The sequence below is a fragment of the Ooceraea biroi genome, chromosome 4, assembly GCF_003672135.1.
Source record: "Ooceraea biroi isolate clonal line C1 chromosome 4, Obir_v5.4, whole genome shotgun sequence".
NCBI classification, from domain to species: domain Eukaryota; kingdom Metazoa; phylum Arthropoda; class Insecta; order Hymenoptera; family Formicidae; genus Ooceraea; species Ooceraea biroi.
In genome coordinates, this window is record NC_039509.1 from 10,741,506 (window position 1) to 10,757,942 (window position 16,437).

The 16,437-nt window shown below is 38.6% G+C and overlaps 6 protein-coding genes across 9 annotated transcripts; 3 read left to right on the forward strand and 3 right to left on the reverse strand.

Moving 5' to 3' along the window:
- Positions 1-78: 78 nt before the first annotated feature.
- On the reverse strand, positions 79-3,538 carry LOC105275184 (SWI/SNF-related matrix-associated actin-dependent regulator of chromatin subfamily A-like protein 1). The gene is made up of 12 exons (XM_011331852.3): positions 3,207-3,538; positions 2,805-3,131; positions 2,602-2,717; positions 2,413-2,522; positions 2,198-2,332; positions 1,938-2,115; positions 1,691-1,854; positions 1,417-1,581; positions 1,164-1,322; positions 970-1,077; positions 681-855; positions 79-580 (listed from the first exon to the last, which is right to left on the reverse strand). The coding sequence occupies exons 1-12, from the start codon at positions 3,217-3,219 to the stop codon at positions 167-169; spliced, it is 2,064 nt and encodes a 687-aa protein (XP_011330154.2). The 5' UTR covers positions 3,220-3,538; the 3' UTR covers positions 79-166.
- Positions 3,539-3,775: 237 nt separating this feature from the next.
- LOC105275200 (serine/threonine-protein phosphatase 2A activator) lies at positions 3,776-5,864 on the forward strand. Its single transcript, XM_011331893.3, has 8 exons — positions 3,776-4,147; positions 4,218-4,303; positions 4,378-4,581; positions 4,662-4,879; positions 4,967-5,091; positions 5,251-5,351; positions 5,463-5,570; positions 5,639-5,864. The coding sequence occupies exons 1-8, from the start codon at positions 4,111-4,113 to the stop codon at positions 5,765-5,767; spliced, it is 1,008 nt and encodes a 335-aa protein (XP_011330195.1). The 5' UTR covers positions 3,776-4,110; the 3' UTR covers positions 5,768-5,864.
- Positions 5,865-6,272: 408 nt separating this feature from the next.
- On the forward strand, positions 6,273-8,392 carry LOC105275194 (GDP-fucose protein O-fucosyltransferase 1). Its single transcript, XM_020030751.2, has 6 exons — positions 6,273-6,678; positions 6,756-6,871; positions 6,963-7,086; positions 7,162-7,529; positions 7,614-7,850; positions 7,924-8,392. Exons 1-6 carry the CDS (start codon positions 6,567-6,569, stop codon positions 8,119-8,121), a joined length of 1,155 nt encoding a protein of 384 aa, XP_019886310.1. The 5' UTR covers positions 6,273-6,566; the 3' UTR covers positions 8,122-8,392.
- LOC105275190 (carnitine O-acetyltransferase) lies at positions 8,161-11,997 on the reverse strand. 3 transcript variants are annotated; one of them, XM_026969240.1, is made up of 13 exons: positions 11,764-11,997; positions 11,270-11,348; positions 11,063-11,193; positions 10,853-10,988; positions 10,589-10,761; positions 10,344-10,497; positions 10,076-10,241; positions 9,803-9,990; positions 9,570-9,670; positions 9,362-9,487; positions 8,952-9,279; positions 8,720-8,857; positions 8,161-8,633 (listed from the first exon to the last, which is right to left on the reverse strand). In XM_026969240.1, exons 1-13 carry the CDS (start codon positions 11,769-11,771, stop codon positions 8,430-8,432), a joined length of 1,932 nt encoding a protein of 643 aa, XP_026825041.1. In that variant the 5' UTR covers positions 11,772-11,997; the 3' UTR covers positions 8,161-8,429. The 3 variants fall into 3 exon arrangements, with proteins under 3 accessions (XP_026825041.1, XP_026825042.1, XP_026825040.1); XM_026969241.1 differs by lacking the exon at positions 11,764-11,997 and adding an exon at positions 11,636-11,728; XM_026969239.1 differs by lacking the exon at positions 11,764-11,997 and adding an exon at positions 11,461-11,611.
- Positions 11,998-12,637: 640 nt separating this feature from the next.
- On the forward strand, positions 12,638-14,840 carry LOC105275207 (dynactin subunit 2). The gene is made up of 9 exons (XM_011331896.3): positions 12,638-12,673; positions 12,783-12,851; positions 12,920-13,059; positions 13,118-13,229; positions 13,319-13,473; positions 13,570-13,810; positions 13,883-14,059; positions 14,138-14,240; positions 14,310-14,840. The coding sequence occupies exons 1-9, from the start codon at positions 12,638-12,640 to the stop codon at positions 14,486-14,488; spliced, it is 1,212 nt and encodes a 403-aa protein (XP_011330198.1). The 3' UTR covers positions 14,489-14,840.
- A 231-nt stretch (positions 14,841-15,071) lies between these two features.
- LOC105275214 (60S ribosomal protein L27) lies at positions 15,072-16,370 on the reverse strand. 2 transcript variants are annotated; one of them, XM_011331905.2, is made up of 4 exons: positions 16,270-16,370; positions 15,540-15,772; positions 15,282-15,418; positions 15,138-15,186 (listed from the first exon to the last, which is right to left on the reverse strand). In XM_011331905.2, exons 2-4 carry the CDS (start codon positions 15,756-15,758, stop codon positions 15,138-15,140), a joined length of 405 nt encoding a protein of 134 aa, XP_011330207.1. In that variant the 5' UTR covers positions 15,759-15,772; positions 16,270-16,370. The 2 variants fall into 2 exon arrangements, with proteins under 2 accessions (XP_026825043.1, XP_011330207.1); XM_026969242.1 differs by lacking the exon at positions 16,270-16,370 and having other exon boundaries at positions 15,072-15,186; positions 15,540-15,758.
- Between the last annotated feature and the right edge of the window lie 67 nt (positions 16,371-16,437).

Sequence of the window (16,437 nt, forward strand, 5' to 3'; positions counted from 1 at the left end):
TTTATATATAATTATAATTATATATATATATATAAATTAAATATTTTTCGCGAGTAACTCAATTACGATCTCACAAAATATATATATAGAAACTTTATTATAATCTCATAGAAAAATAATTTTTCGAAAATAGCGAACATTTCATATCAACAAGACTACTGTACAGTCACATAACGTCATCCCAATCACAAAAGTTAAAATATTCCTCGTCGGCCTCGAGCAATTCTTTAACGTTCTCTACGGAAGTAGACGCTGCTACGTTTGAACAATGCTTTTGCTCTTTATCGCTCTCCAAAGTTTGCGAGTCTTTCTGCTCTTTATCCTGCTGTGATTCCGCGAAAGATGAGGAGATGTCAAAAAAGAAACTTAAGTCTCGTTGCTCCTTATTTTTCTGTGTTGTAACATTGACGTCGTTTATCGAGAAGTTTTGGTCCAGGCCGACCGCGTTTAGAACATTTAGCTTCTTCTTGATCAACGGCCACATATAGTCATCCACGGTATTCTTCGCGACCAAGTATTGGATTATAACGCTTTCGTTCTGTCCAATTCTATGCACTCTGTCCTCCGCTTGACACAAAATCTAAAATAACAAAAAAACAATTGTTTTACAGACTACATTAAATGTAACGGAACATATGTATAAAAGAAAAAGATATAATTAACGATATAAAAAGCCTTACACCAGGATTCCAGAATAATTCGGTGAAAACCACGAGGTGCGCAGCCGTCAACGTAATGCCTGCGTTCGCGGCGGTGATTGACAGAACTGCTGCCAAGTAATCATCGCGTTGCTGAAATGTGTCGACCTGCATTTTCCTTTGTTCCGAACTAGTCTTGCCATCGATTCTTATGTATCTGGAAAATGGTCGGTATTGTAATAAATAGAAAGATAAAAATGAGGAAAAAAATTGAATGTTACGAAAATTTCAGTGTAAATCCATGCGAGTTTTAAAAATCATAAAAATTTACCGTATGTTCATGGCTTCAGCAACGTCGCAAATGGCATTCAAGACATTCTGATGATGAGCGTATAAAAGACACTTTCTCTTATTTTCGAACAAATTCGCAACGTAATTGCTGTGAAGTATAATGTCAGATAATTCGATTAAAACATATTGCTAATATACGTTTAAAGAGAAATGTTATGTAATAAATGTACGTACCGTACTGCCTTCATTCTCGCAAAACTAGATTCATTATAATAATCCAGCATGGCATTGTGTCCTTCCAGGCCTGTGAGCTTCTTCTGCAACTGTTGCGACATTTCCTCCATCTGCTTGGTGCCAGCTTTGATCAAATCTGGATCCAAAATGACCACTTGTCTAAAACGCGCGACAGAGAAAACACGTACACGAAAGTTATCTAAAATTATTTACACGAAATTATTCCTAAAAGTAAATGTTCGATTGTTAAAACCTTATTTTGGATGGTAACTGATTCAACACGTCGGCTTTCAGTCTTCGTATCACGCAGGTGGATTTTAACAACAACTGTAACTCTTGCATGTTCGACGAACCTGCGAAGTCCCAACCGAACGCAGTTCTCTGCCCTGCGCAATATCGTACACCATAGTCTTCATATCTGTATAATAAAATAATAAAAAAAATAATAAAAAATGGTACCTTTAAATTCCGTGTACACATGTAATATACAAATAAAGCACACAATTGATCATCATTGCTTTGGTTACCTCATGAAGCGCGGTATAATGAGGCTAATCTGAGAATAGAGTTCAATCGGTCTCGACAAAGCCGGGGTTCCAGTCAGAAGTACGACGTGACGCGCTTGCACACATATCCGCTGCACAGCTTGAAATCTTGCGGTCTTATTGCTCTTCAGCACATGAGACTCGTCCTACGAAATTCACAACATGAAGCAACCGTAATATTTATCAATAACCGGCTTATAAAAAATAATATAATATATATAATATGTACCAGAATAACAAATCCATAGATATGTCTCTCCAAAGTATCTACAGCTCGTACTAACAAGTCATATGATATTATGGTGATCCTCTCGTCCCCGATGCAATCCCTCGTATTTACGAAATGATGAACGTAATGCGTGGGCACGGACGGTAAGAACTCATAGATCGCTTCGGACCACTGGAATCTAGATGAAATTATTTCCACCAAATTGATTATCTATCTTTAGCGTGTTGACGCTCTCATTATTTTCATCACCTAGTGCTCACCTGACTGATGACGGCACCACGATTAAAAGTGGCCAACTTTCTTTGAAATAATGTGCTATGCCTAACGCTTGTATGGTCTTCCCTAAACCCATGTCGTCTGCGATCATGCAACGACCACCCTTTGATACGCCATAGCTGGAACAAAGTTCATGTATTTTGCATTGTTTAATTATGTATAAATAAATCTACAATAAATGAAAAAAAAGAGAATTTACCAAATGCCATCTCGTTGGAACGGCATCACATTGTCCATCAATCTTTTATCAATATTTGATAAATCCTGTTCCAACACTTGATTGTCCAGCTTTGAGTTCTTTTTGAATATCTAAAATAAGAGAATGTTCTGAAATGCTATGATCTCCCATATATTTAAATTCACTTTGTATTAATATCTACTTAATTACCTGCAGAACATTCCCTGGTATTTTTGTAAGAGATATTCCAAAATTGTGGCAAGTCAGTTTCTGCATCAGACTGTTGTAATCATTGATATGAAAATTCCATGTCTTAGTTTTTACATCTGAAAATTAAATAAATGTAAGTATTAACGACACACTTATATACACGTTGTTTAATCTTAAATTCGATTTACTTAATTTATAATTACCATACAAATTGCTTGGAACTGTTTTAAATGTATCAATAATTGTAGGTACAAACATTGACGTTTCTACTGTGAACCTATTGTTACTAATCATGTAACATTTTCCTGTTAGTCTAGTGAACGGTCTACTAAAAAAATTCTTTGGTTCTATAGGATTGAAACGATTATTTGATTTATCCAGTCTTATGACATTATCAGTAGCCTTGTGTACTGTTTGTTGAGGTGTTGAATCAGTTTTAGATGTACTTTGTGCCTTCAGTTGGGCTTGCTGTCTCCTCTGCAACGCTAACAAGCGTTTCTGCTCGATTTCTGCAGGAGAACATACTTTCCCTAAACAGATATTACTTTTTACTACACAATATTATGCAACAAAAAAAGAATATTGTTTTTCGACAAAAATTATACCCGTTTTATCCATTGTTTACTCGATAATTGTAGGAAGTAAACGTATCGTATTCTTTTATATTTATATTAAATGTAAATAGTTTCCACGGTCAACATTCTGTAGATAATGAAATACAAATATTATATGGGCCAACATAATATTGTTGCACTTATTATAAATTATGTTCAAGTCACGTTTTAGCTACTAAAGGCAACCAAATATCGGATTGTTATCAAGTTTAGCCAAATTAATGAAAACTGGACAACAATTTTCTCAATTTCACATAAGGAAGGTTAATCGTCAAATCACAACTCGCGACTTTAAACAACGAGCTATCGAGCTAACCTAACCCTTCTAGAAATTTATTGTAATAAGTTATGGCTCACGCACAACACAGCAATACTTGCCGCGCGTGACAAATAATGTGACGACCAATCGTTTTCCACATCACTAAATTGTCACGAGAAAAGCGGAAGATTGATTGATCGTGTACGTAAATTCCCTAGCCTGTCGCGTGCTATGTGTTCGAGCCATAAGGTAATGTTTCTTGAATCATCGAATTTGTAATGGGCGACTGTGGGCGACTCACCGTCTCAATGACTTAACCTCCAGATGCAACTTACTTATTTATGACGTAAACGAGGTAATTCACGCAGGGAGATCTTTTTACGTTGCTCTCGCTTGAATTGCTATCATTGCAGTGTGTGAAGCAAAAGCTTTTGTTATTTTTTTATTTATTTGTTAAATCAGGTTCCGTTCGTTCACGCAGCCGGTGCCGAAGTGACGGCAGTGAATGACAGAAGCCAATCGTGCAATTACGTTTAATAGTGCGCCTAAACGAAATGACGAAAACATTGCTGCTTAACATTTCGCATTAATCAATTACTTACCAATACATTGCAGTCAAATCATTAAATATTTATCATGTCGGTACCAAAATATCGCGTAACACCGTTACTACGTACGTATCTTGTACTATACGTCAGACAGAAGAGATTCCTGCAAAATACATTTATTTTCATTTATTTCAGCCGATCAACATGAATTTGTTGTCCCGAAAAAGTGTATTAAGGTACCAGCCGACATAGCAGCCTGGGAAAAATCGGAGGCGTATTTTGTAAAGCAATTTTCAATACAGATAATTTTCTTGATAATAAATATTGCATATGAATAATAAAATCTTGCTTGCAGGAATACTTGGGATTCATCTTGGCATTGAACGGAGCTGTTCAAGGAAAAGCTTTGGATGCGGAGTGTCCACAGTCTGATATAGTGAACAGTGTTGTACAAATGCTAAACAAATTTGATGAGTGGATAACAGAAATCCCACCCACTGAACAGCCCCAACGATTTGGTAATAAATCATTTCGCATATGGCATGAAAGGCTACAACAGGTCTGACATTAGTACTTCTATTTAAAATCTACTTGAACTTGATTGTATCATTTTTTTTAACAAGTGATCTTCTGTTACAGAACGCAGTGGAGGAATTGAAACGAGTGTTGCCGGAGGGGTTGCATCGCGCGATCCTGGAAATAGTTCAGTATTTGTATGAAAGCTTTGGCAATCCAACTCGTATAGACTATGGGACGGGTCACGAAATGGCTTTCCTCATGTTCCTTTGCTGCATATTCAAGATAGGTGCATTTAAACAGGACGATGAAGTTGCTGTTGTAACGAAAGTGTTTAATAGGTATGAAGTATTTTCATTTTCATTAATATATGGTTTAATAAATTGATTTTTTTCTGAATTAATTAGCTTAAATTTTTTTTATTAAAGGTACCTTGAGCTGGTGCGTAGACTTCAATTGACTTATCGCATGGAGCCAGCAGGTAGTCACGGTGTTTGGAGTCTGGACGATTACCAGTTTGTACCTTTCATATGGGGAAGTGCTCAACTGATTGGTATTGTATAATTATATTTTATAATTATAATTTTAATAATATTTAATTATAATATATAATTTTTTTATACACTCATTTTTGGAGAATCAAGTTTCTGCATTTTATTCATATAATTGAGCCTTTATCACGTAAATAATATAATAATTAATAACACTTTAGGACATCCTCGAATAGAACCCCGTCACTTTGTGGATCCAGGCGTTATAGAATCTTACAGCAAGAAATTCGTGTTCCTTGGCTGCATCGATTTCATCTCGAAGGTGCGAGAATCATTCAATTTCTGCAAAATGTTATTTATTGCAATTCGCTACATGCTTATCGATGCATTTTAGAGCAAAAAAACTTTAACATCAATTAATGTGTTCCCATAGGTGAAAATAGGGCCTTTCGCCGAGCATTCAAATCAATTGTGGAACGTTAGCGCGGTATCTACATGGTCGAAAGTGAACAGTGGTCTTATTAAAATGTACAAAGTCGAGGTAACTATGATTGTGTCATACTTGATCAGGAAAAAGGATTTGCCGTCTTTATCGATTATATTCTTCAGGTGTTGGCAAAGTTTCCTGTTATCCAGCACGTCTTCTTCGGCTCTCTGCTACCATTAAAACCAATGAACGCTCCCCCTAACAGCAGAGAAGCTCGTCCTGATAAGCGACCGCAAACATCGTCGCAATAAGAAGAAGATTATATGCATACCGAATATCTTTGTTACACTGTGGATCGTTTACCATATTTCCCAGTATTTATAATAAAACAGTACATTATTGTATGATTTTATTCCAGTGCTTTCGCCAGCCTTGTATGCATTTCTTTAACTTACTAGAAACTCATGTTTGTTATATTAATGCGCGAAAGACACTACGTCTCTGTACATTTCAAGTTGATTAACGATGTAAAAAATTTATGTTATTTAATGATGTGCAACGCAAATTTATTTAAGAGACTAATTGTGCATGACAATATTGCGAGCGCAAAAAAATGTATACATTTTTTATTATTCGTAATTCTGCGCGACTTCACTTGTCTTCAATAAAGATGAAAATGATATTCGCGGAAATAATATAAATTAAAGGTCCCATGAAAAATACGATTTGCATTTTTATTTTATCAAAAATATAAATATTGGTTGCGATTTTATGAAACAATGATTGCCAGTGTTAAAATCAAATTGTGCCGGCATTAAATTTCAAATTTGCTGGCAGAATTTTCTGTGCAGTCTTCTTTTTACTTGAAAAAGGATTAAAAAAAATAGTTTGAAGCATTTGTAGTGTCAGTGGACCGCATCATACATTTCAAACATTTCACAAACATATGTGTGACTCTTGTATATATTTAACCAATGTTTGTCACCCTTGTCAACAGAAAAAAGTAACTGATATTATGCTTAACCTACGCGCGAAGAGGCGGTTGTATGCCGCGGAAAGTCTTGCCTCTGGAAGTATTAAGTTATATTAAATATTAAATATCAATTGGCCATGATGTTGCGGGCATCGATCTCTATATTACTTTTTATAAGCTTTTACAGTGCACACTGTCAGGCTATTAACGTAGATACGAACGGCTACATCGCCTACTGTCCCTGCATGGGTAAAACCGATTTCACAAACCTACATCACGTTGTTTAATGCGATTATCGAATAATAATTTTACGCTTCTTATTGCAGGACGTTTCGGCAATCAAGCGGATCATTTTCTAGGCACTCTGGCATTTGCCAAGGCCTTGAATCGCACCTTGCTGCTGCCAGCATGGGTAGAGTATCGTACAGGAGCGCTACGATCCGTTAGTAAAATTCATATGTAACGTCATTCCCAACATTTGAATAACGACGATTAATTAATAATAATTCATAATAATAATTTTTCGCCTTCAGACACAGGTGCCTTTTAATGCCTACTTCAACGTCTCACAAGTACAAAGTTGTCACAAAGTATTGCTAATGGAAGACTTCATGGAATTTGTTGCACCAAAGATATGGCCGCCTGAGGAAAGAGTATGTAAGTTGACAATATATCCCTCTATTAATCCTTCTGCCAGCAAAGTATGCCTTACACCTTCGCGATCTCCCTCAGCCTTCTGCTACATGCCCCGTGGAGGTGGCGACTCCAACTCGTGCAACGCGAAAAGTGGAAATCCGTTTGGCCCGTTCTGGGACACGTACAACGTAGATTTCGTTAAATCAGAATTTTACTCACCGCTCCACTTTGACGTGCATCACAGCGACATGAAGATACAATGGCGAGAGCACTACCCGGCTACTTGGCCCGTACTGGCCTTCGCCGGCGCGCCCGCCACTTTCCCGGTGCAGCTCGAGAACAAGCACCTGCAGAAGTGCCTCGTCTGGAACGACGATATCCTGAATAGAGCGAAAACGTTTATTAGGACGGCGTTACCGAGAGGTGCATTCGTTGGCGTACACCTGAGGAATGGGATCGATTGGGTATGTCGCGTTCATTCGCGCGAAGAAAAAATGTTATCCACGTTCTGCAAGCAAGAATGACCTCCCATTTCCATCGTGCTTCAGGTGCGCACCTGCGACCACATTCCGACGACGCCGAACCTCTTCTCCGCGGCGCAGTGCGTCGGCTACCGCAACGAACGTGGCAAAGCCACCATGTCCATGTGTCTTCCGTCGTTCCCCGTGATACTGCGTCACCTGAAACGCGTCATTCGCAACGGCAGGGACATCAAGTCGGTGTTCGTGGCGTCCGATGACAATCACATGTTGACTGAATTAAGAGAGGCTTTAGCACGCATGCAGGTAAATTGGTAAATCGCATATGCCGCATGTTATCATTAATCAGCGTTGCTCATGTCATTGGTGTGCTGTACAGATACCAGTATTCCGGCAAGAACCGCCAGCATCGCCTCATTTGGACTTGGCGATTCTTGGAAGATCCAACTATTTCATAGGAAATTGCATCTCCTCCTTCTCCGCGTTCGTGGCCAGAGAAAGAGAAGTCAAGGGATACCCCACGTTCTTCTGGGGTTTCCCTACTGAGAAATCTTCCATAGTTCACGAGGATCTGTAGCACGTAATATTTATACGTAATAATTTTTATACTACGCGCTTAGAGCAGTCGTGTAAATTTTATTGAAGATACGTGATTGTATGTGCAGAGCAATTCGAGTCAAGCGGCGCAGCATTCCGCGAAGTTTTCCCGTTCCCAATATATATATATATATATTTTGTAGTAAAATAAAAATACTAAAATATTAAATATCGGAAAGCTGATCCGTTCGACTCGCATTGCTCTGTCGTCTCTGCTATTTTACATAGTATATAAAAATAGTGTGTAAATATTGACTGAATTTTCATTGTGATAAAACGGACTTTCTACTATGTACTCTCGCTTCCTATGGCTCGCATGTCGCACAGAGTCTGCTGTAAAACGCGAGCGAAATCTCTCGTGCTGGTCCTCCCGCAGGACTTGAACGAGGAACAGGCGAATAGGATATCCTTCGGTCGCGGATTGTAACAGCATCCGTAACCATCGGGAACGACTGGTCCGTAGCACATGAAAGAGGCTGATTTGTACGGTACCTTTAAATCACAAATGTCGATTATCGAACTTGTTCCTTTTTCAGCTATTTAATATTTAAATTTTTTAAAGATGGACTTTGCATTACCTGACTCGACGTTAAATTGAAATATGTGCTTCTGGTGTAGCTAACGTCCTTGTACAATTCTGGAAGCTCCATACCTTCGCTTTGAGCGATCATTTTTAAGCCGAACAAGTGCCGATCGACGCCTTGGCCCATCGCCGCCTACGCAAAGAGAAGGGAATCGTTAATTCCGTTGTTTAGCGCTAGAGCATTGAACAGCAATTAAAAGCACGCTATAATTCCAGAAATATCTCACTTGTCCAGCAAGTTCTTTGTGAGCGTTTATAGCTCTGATCATCGTTTCCTTCTTTTGCGCTTTGCTCTTGGAATTGGCGTCGTGAAGCATCATTCTCGCGAATTCGACCGACTCGATGCACGTGGATCTGATGCACTCGGTCCTAGCATTGATGAACCTTCGTAATGCGGCGCTCTCGTAATGAGCTGGCGGTTTCTCGTGTAAATTGTAGAAGGTCACCTGCATCGCTATCTGGATAAAACTGTCGGGGCTTAGTTTAATCGCCTTTATCGCGTCCGCGCCGAACTTGTCAAACGTAAAACACTCCATGTCTATGTTTCTCGAGAGACTGAAAAATCACGTGCGTCGCTACATTTTTAACTGACACTGGGGCATGATTGTAAAAAAATTATGTAATTTTTTAATTTTACTTGTCTACTGCATCAGTAGCTTTCTTGATCGCACGATCTGTCGCGTCGTTGGTCTCGAACTTCAAAAGCTCAGCTCGAGGAAAGTCCTTGGGGCTTTCACGCCTCGCACTGTTCTCCCTCGCCGATCTGGAAATTATTATTTGCTTTATTATTGGGCGAACATTTTTACTTTTTGTAACTTCATGCAAACATAATAATTATTATTTACATGTATTTTAATACATAATCATGAAGAACAGCAACCGGGCCACCTTCGCATGGACTGTGCTCGTATTCCATGCCGACGTAGCCATCTGCGGATACTATATACTGTAAAATATACATTTGATTATTTTAACTCTTGATTATTGTTGATACCATTTGAAATTTTTTCTTGTCTATCGCTTTATTAAATTAATTTATATCAAGGCGACTAATTTCTATCCGAGTTGAATGTTCCACCTGTATAGTTTTATCGTGCCACCTGTTGCCTGCATTTACGGAGCTGTCGAAGCCTGTCATGGCCTGAACCGCTCTAACGGATGCATTATTTTTTTCCCTGAACGCACCTTCCGGCATATTCTTGTCCAGACACAATACGAACAATGACGTCTCTATGTCTCTGATTATACGTCTGTTGTTACCCAATTCTGAAAATACACAATTCATGCACAGTGACAGATTCGACAGATAGTAATTAAAAAATAAGTAATACAAAAATGAGCTGCAAGAGACCTGAAAGTAAGCTGTGATCCTTTGCCCAAGTGTCTCTATCATTTCCACTTAAAATTCCGACGGGTTTCCCTGACACGCACGAACGATCAGCGATATCTTTTATAGCAGCCACGAGCTTAGCCTCGCTCAAAACGCCGTTCTCATCGACGACGCAAAGTTTGAAGAACTAGACAGGATGTATCCAGATATTTTTTTATTATTATATTATAATAAAATAAATATTATAATTTTTTCATTATTATATTATTATATAATAATTATCACTCACGTTATTATTGTTTATAATTATTACGTGTCTGGCTTCGTCTGTGTGCAAAAGTTTGTCAACTCCTTCATCAGGTTGCCTGTGAGTGCCAAGTACCATGCCATATGGCTGCATGTCGAGCGGATCATTACGGACCATTTCTTGCTTCATCTTTCCACTGATTGCACATGTGAGTGTCAGAAACATGCATACAATCTATAGAAACCCATAAATATATAATATAATCTATAGCAACCTATAAAATTCACCTCTTGACGATCTCATTGTAATCGCACACTCCAGCAATGAGACGTGCAGCAAACACGTAGATGTCATCTGGTCTGCGGAAGGTAACTGACGGTCCGACAGTTCCAGGACTGGAATTTATAATCGCCGGAGCGCGATACCCCAAGTACGCAGCTCGCAACCACCAGTCTTTCATCTAGAGACGAGTAAATACTAGTAGTAGAGCTACCCAACTGATACCGATCGATGAAATTCTATATTGATCCCTGCATGGATGCGACAAGTACCCAGTTGTCAGTATTCTGATATTTCTCCAGTAACTTGGTATGCAATCGAGGTCCAGCACCACCATCGCGTACAAATTCACCTACAATCTTCTCCGTATTTTCATACTCCTGGTCAGTCAGCAGCGGTTTTACAGACCTGCAATTTTGCCAAGTTATAAACAATGACGGTTACGTATTAATGCTCTAGAAATAAAAAGCGTAGATGTTTACCTTAAATAACGTTCCGCGGTCTGCTTGAGATCAGGCACAGGCTGCCTGGGAAGTGGTTGCTTATTGAGATTTAAGCTTGTTATGTATGGTGTGTGAATGGCTGTTGATGTGTGACGCAGCCCATTGTAGACCTGTTGATTCCATCGATATCTCATCGAAAGACACTTGCTTTCTTTCTAAAGAATAGATACACGTATTCTTACTTACTGTATACTTTGATACATTGGACAGCACTTTGTACATCGCTGGTTTCTCTAAAGAAGATGAGCGCAGTTCCACTGTGTTGCTAAAGAACAAAAATCAACAATGCTGTTAACATTTGAAAAATGCAATTACAGATAGCAAAAATAATTGTTAAATGAGGATCATCATCGAGATAAACAGCGAACGAAGCTCACAAAGTATGCTGCACTGGCATGTAACAAACGTCAAAAGATTAAAAATATCTCTGCAGGAAGGTGTCATTCATACGTACAGGTGCGCACACACACACACACAACCCACACACACACATGGACATGACTAAATTAAAGTATGCGCGGGATAAATGACCTGCGATGATCGACATCCTACCATTAAATCACTTCACCGTTTCATCGCACGACGCACGCACAGTGGTGAACGTTGGACTGATCAATTGTAATAATTGGCAAGATCGTGTCTGATCTGAAGCACTTAAAAATTGATTATAATATACGTACATGCCCATATGGTAGAAATTCTGCTCGCCGAGTAGAAGAAACACTGAGTAATAGGAGCGGTAACTGCCGCATGCAAATATGATTAAAGTTCAAGTTGCAGAACTGCAAATGTCATTGCCTGTCTTATCGCTGTGTAAATGCAAGTTACTCCAATCGTGTTCGATCAGAAGAAGCGCTTATCCGCGTTCGGATCACGGTGGTCGATTGAGTGGCGATCTGTAATAAACGATCACCACACATGAATTTTAATATCTATACTTAAAATATACCTGCTCAAAACCGGTTATTCATTTTTTCGAAACTGTCCACGGTTGATAGCAAATGTGTTCAATTGCTATCAAATTGAACAAAATCGAATGATAAATATATTTTCATGCAAGATCGATTATGTATTACATATATCTGTAAAATAATAATGTTTTAATATGTAGTCATATCAATAAAATAAAATTTGATTTGAAGCCTAATTTCATATAATAAATTAGTAATTTTTGTTGATTCATGCATGATTTATTATATAATAATAATCTAATTGGATATCGTACCACATCTAGTAAAAATTAGCTAGACTGTTTATATGAAGATTGTCAAGTATAAAAAGATTATTTATGTAAAGATTATCAAACACAATTCAATTTTCTCTCTTTTTTTTCGTACAATTTTTGTAATCAGTTTTAAAAATTCCCATCGAAAAACTCGAATTCACTAGATCCGGTTGGTTACTTCTCCGCCCTTTGAAGTTAATAACCTCTCTACATTTTGACTACTTTCAGGTTATGTTAATCGTATGTTTCGATCATCTGTCTGTCAAAGGCAAAATCTTGTAACTTTGGTAGCTTGATATTTCTAAGCAATTTGTGAATATCTTATAAAAATGGCAGATCCTAAATACGCCGATTTACCTGGAATCGTAAGTCCTTTATGTACCGTGACATTTATCGCATTTTCATGTATTGCATTATATGACTAGAGTGTAAGTAAATTATTTTATGTTACCCTACTTTTAATAAACATTGTAGGCATACGACCAGCTTGATGTTTATGAAACAAGCGATCTGCCAGAATCAGAACAAATGCGAATATACGAGGTAAGACACCATCACGTATCACGTGTACGTATGCTTGATATACTAAACATGGTAATTGACTTGTTTAGGAGGAACCTGACAGTTGTTGCGTGGAGCAGTTACACATTAGTGCGAACGAGGCGTTCAATAAATTTAAAGGCAAGCAAATCATCGGGAAGCCTGTTGATTTTTCGGATCGTGTGACTACCAAGCCGAGAACAGGATACAAGTAAGTTCTGCTGACTCGATCAATTTAAAATGATATACTTACCGCAACACATTTCCAGATTTGGAGATTGGGAACTCGTTAGTGAAGGTGAGAAGGAAAGTCCTCTGCAGAAATATCAACGACTGCAGTGCGAAGTTAAAGAGCTGTATGAAGAAGTAAACGAGATGAAGGTATATCGTTGCGTCATTATCGCGCTGCAAATATTTCCTGGTTTCATAAGTGACAACTGTGTACGTTGACAACTCTATTAATCACGCAGGAAAAATCTAAAGACGAGCAAGAAATTAAGTCCGCAAGTGAAATTATCTCTCAGGCGCAGCAACTAGAGAAGCAGCTGGTTTCCTTGAAATTGGAGGAGTGTCTGGGACCCGATGTCGTCGCGAGCTTATCAGATCCTCAGGGCACTACGCTCAAGTATGACTACTGAATTTAAAATCCGTTGTATCACATAAAAACTATTAATATTAATTAAATTAAAATATTAATATCGCACACTGACCGCAATTCCAGGCAGCTGGTATCACAGATAGAACTGTTTAAGCAGACCAGTGTCCCTTCGTCGAAATCGTCGGCGGAGAGCAAGAAGGCGGCCGACCCATTGGAACCCGGTGTCCTTAAATACCAGATGATGTACCTACCGGAAAAAGCGAGGATGCAGGAAGCCGCCAGGATCGCGCAGCTCGAGCAGAGACTCTGCTGCCTGGAGAATCTCATAGGCACAAGCAACGACAAACTTTCCAAGTTCTCGCAAGTAGGACTCGTCACGTCACGTCCGCCTTCTCATGCGTTTTGTACATGTTTTAAATGCATTTTATTTTCATAGAACCTGAAGAGTCAGGGCATAATGGATGCTGTGCAACAGCTAGAAGCGAAGGCTTCGCTGCTGGACGTCAATCAATTGGAGACTATTGAAACAAGGCTGGGCACCTTGATTTACCGGATGGACAGCATTGCGCAGAAAAAAGCGGCGGCGGAGCAAGATTCAGAGCAGGAACAGAAGGTAGTGTCTTCCTCATCTGAACGGTAGAATTGATATTGTAGTAATGCCTTGTTTGACGAAGCGCTTTCTTCTTTACAGATCTCAGAAATGTACGAAATAATGAAAAAAACGGACGCTGTGTCGCAAATATTGCCGCAAACGGTAGAGAGGCTACTGGCACTGAACGATATTCATCAGCAAGGTAAAATTTAATTTAACATAATGTAAGACTTGTGCGAGAATGAGTCTAAAGGAATACGTCGCATTCCAGCTGCCACCTTCAGCAAATCTTTGATGAGACTAGAAGAGCTGCAGGCGGAAATCTCGTCGGGGTTGGACAGCAACAAGTCCTTGCTGAAAGGCGTGCAGGAGAGTTTTGCCTCCAACATGGAAATCATAAAGGGCAACATAGCGTTGCTCGACGAGCGTGTTAAAAAACTGAAAAAGTGATCGAATGGAAACGCCGAAGCTAATTGAGAAGGCAGAAGCTAGATCAATTCCATTTCTTAAGATCGCTTTTTTCAGAACATTTATACTTCTATCATGTTAAGTTATTATTTAATATAATTTATGACGTTTATTTTTGATTCGCACGCGCAATTATGTTAGCATCGTTAATTCGCAAATACTACTTACGCAAGTACGATATTTAATCTCGATGATGTAGTTAAGGTAAAACAAGCTAAAATAAAACAGGAGCCTAGTAAATTTTTCTTGGTGTAATTCACAAGCGACGAATGTAACTTCATACACAATGTAAAGTATGGCAAACTGAAATAAACTGAGATTTCAGTAAAAAAAATCTTTCAAGTTTTATTGAACACTTGACATGTGCGACGTAATAAACTAGCTATAAAATAACTTAGTCGCGTCGATTCACATGAAATAAACGGTGGTTGCACAGTAGGTATGGCATATTTTTCACAATGATGCAATCAACTAGCTATGACTCAGTCGCGTATTTAATTCACATGAAATAAACGATGGTAGCGAAGAGTAGGTTTGGTATTTTATATTTTTCACAATAAGACAGTATGATGAAAAAGATTATATTTCTCTTTTTTTATATCTGTATTTCAGACCTTTAATTATAAACATCTTAAAATCTTAATTTCTGGAAGAACCACTTGTTTTTACCGTTCTTATACCTGAAAGCACGCAATGAGTGGAATCAGCTGTTTTGTCGATCTCGAATGCGACGCGTGAATTTTGCGACTATAATCGTGGAGCATCGTGTACGTACCTCTCTTCAAATTTGACGCGCGTCTGAAATCTAACCTTCTTGCGCTTCATCGGATCTTTCAGATCCTTGGGTGCCACTTTGTCCAACTGTAAATCAACTGTGTATCTGGTCGGCATCAAGTGGTTGTAATTTAAAACCTAAAATAATTCAAGAGACTGGAGATTGTTGTACAAGAAAGGAGGACGCTATTACGATAACGTAACAGAATCATCTGGATGAAAAACGAAAGGAAAATGAAGAAAAACATAAAACACTTACCTTAACAAATGGCTTGATCTTTGAACGCTTGTGTAATTTTCCCTTTCCCATTCTTTTATGAACCTTACGCGGGTACCGGTCGATACCTGCAACCATGGCATGTCCATACTGTTTCTCGGTCGTTCCATCGTCGTAGGTGCGCATAACGATGGCCTTCCTCCCTGCGTACCGGCCACTGAGGACCAGCACGACTTTCCCAATCTTCATAATTTTCACCATTTTGGTGATTCAAGCTGAAGATAAAACAAAGAATATGAGTAAGCACAGAAAAAGCAAATTCTAACTCAATACAAGAGTGAATTTTTCTGTACGATTCGAAGCGACGAATATATTGAGTTTCGTTTCTTTTCCTCAAATTATATTGAAATACTGCCAATGGAAATGTAAATATTTTGGAGGAAGCGTCACATAACCTATCACGTTACAGAAAAAAACTTGACGGTTTAAAAGAGATAAAAGGCAGTAGATTAACGATGTTACAGGAACGATATAAATGCAAAAATTAATAACAACCGAGGCACCGATCGGCAAATGCAACGTGAGTTTGATTGAGGTTAACTTGCTGAATGCCATCAAATATCCTCGAAAGATACGAGAAATCAAGTATTAGAAACGTATGAATAAAGATTGCAGTGCGAACTAATTACCGATCTGACGCGAATATAGTAAAAAGACTTTTCTAATTACTGATGTTCGCGGATTACATTACACGGTGACAAGTATCACGTACCTCACAGAATCTTGTACCGAATGAAAGGAAGTTAACCTTTCTTCGCCGTACGAGACCACAGAAATATAATGGTCGCTGCACACTGGACGCGACGGGCGATGAGCGATGAGCGATATCCAATGAGAGCTCTGCTAGGGATAGAGACGTTTGGAAAAGCAGAGCTCTCAT

What these genes read in the sequence shown, in the direction of transcription:
- LOC105275184 (XM_011331852.3), bottom strand. An exon ending in ATTATACCGCGCTTCATGAG is followed by an intron (nt 1,582 to 1,690) that starts GTAACCAAAGCA and finishes TTTATTATACAG; the next exon opens with ATATGAAGACTATGGTGTAC. An exon ending in CAGTTACCATCCAAAATAAG is followed by an intron (nt 1,323 to 1,416) that starts GTTTTAACAATC and finishes CGCGCGTTTTAG; the next exon opens with ACAAGTGGTCATTTTGGATC.
- LOC105275200 (XM_011331893.3), top strand. Translation starts at nt 4,111, where the DNA reads ATGTCGGTACCAAAATATCGCGTAACACCGTTACTAC. An exon ending in TCGCGTAACACCGTTACTAC is followed by an intron (nt 4,148 to 4,217) that starts GTACGTATCTTG and finishes CATTTATTTCAG; the next exon opens with CCGATCAACATGAATTTGTT. An exon ending in TTAAAATGTACAAAGTCGAG is followed by an intron (nt 5,571 to 5,638) that starts GTAACTATGATT and finishes TATATTCTTCAG; the next exon opens with GTGTTGGCAAAGTTTCCTGT.
- LOC105275194 (XM_020030751.2), top strand. Translation starts at nt 6,567, where the DNA reads ATGATGTTGCGGGCATCGATCTCTATATTACTTTTTATAAGCTTTTAC. An exon ending in CGCCTACTGTCCCTGCATGG is followed by an intron (nt 6,679 to 6,755) that starts GTAAAACCGATT and finishes TTCTTATTGCAG; the next exon opens with GACGTTTCGGCAATCAAGCG. An exon ending in GCCGCCTGAGGAAAGAGTAT is followed by an intron (nt 7,087 to 7,161) that starts GTAAGTTGACAA and finishes GATCTCCCTCAG; the next exon opens with CCTTCTGCTACATGCCCCGT.
- LOC105275190 (XM_026969239.1), bottom strand. Translation starts at nt 11,480, where the DNA reads ATGCCAGTGCAGCATACTTT. An exon ending in ATGCCAGTGCAGCATACTTT is followed by an intron (nt 11,349 to 11,460) that starts GTGAGCTTCGTT and finishes TTTGTTCTTTAG; the next exon opens with CAACACAGTGGAACTGCGCT. An exon ending in CCAATGTATCAAAGTATACA is followed by an intron (nt 11,194 to 11,269) that starts GTAAGTAAGAAT and finishes TGGAATCAACAG; the next exon opens with GTCTACAATGGGCTGCGTCA.
- LOC105275207 (XM_011331896.3), top strand. Translation starts at nt 12,638, where the DNA reads ATGGCAGATCCTAAATACGCCGATTTACCTGGAATC. An exon ending in AAGCCGAGAACAGGATACAA is followed by an intron (nt 13,060 to 13,117) that starts GTAAGTTCTGCT and finishes ACACATTTCCAG; the next exon opens with ATTTGGAGATTGGGAACTCG. An exon ending in GAACGATATTCATCAGCAAG is followed by an intron (nt 14,241 to 14,309) that starts GTAAAATTTAAT and finishes GTCGCATTCCAG; the next exon opens with CTGCCACCTTCAGCAAATCT.
- LOC105275214 (XM_026969242.1), bottom strand. Translation starts at nt 15,758, where the DNA reads ATGGTGAAAATTATGAAGATTGGGAAAGTCGTGCTGGTCCTCAGTGGC. An exon ending in AGATCAAGCCATTTGTTAAG is followed by an intron (nt 15,419 to 15,539) that starts GTAAGTGTTTTA and finishes GAATTATTTTAG; the next exon opens with GTTTTAAATTACAACCACTT. An exon ending in CGCGTCAAATTTGAAGAGAG is followed by an intron (nt 15,187 to 15,281) that starts GTACGTACACGA and finishes GCGTGCTTTCAG; the next exon opens with GTATAAGAACGGTAAAAACA.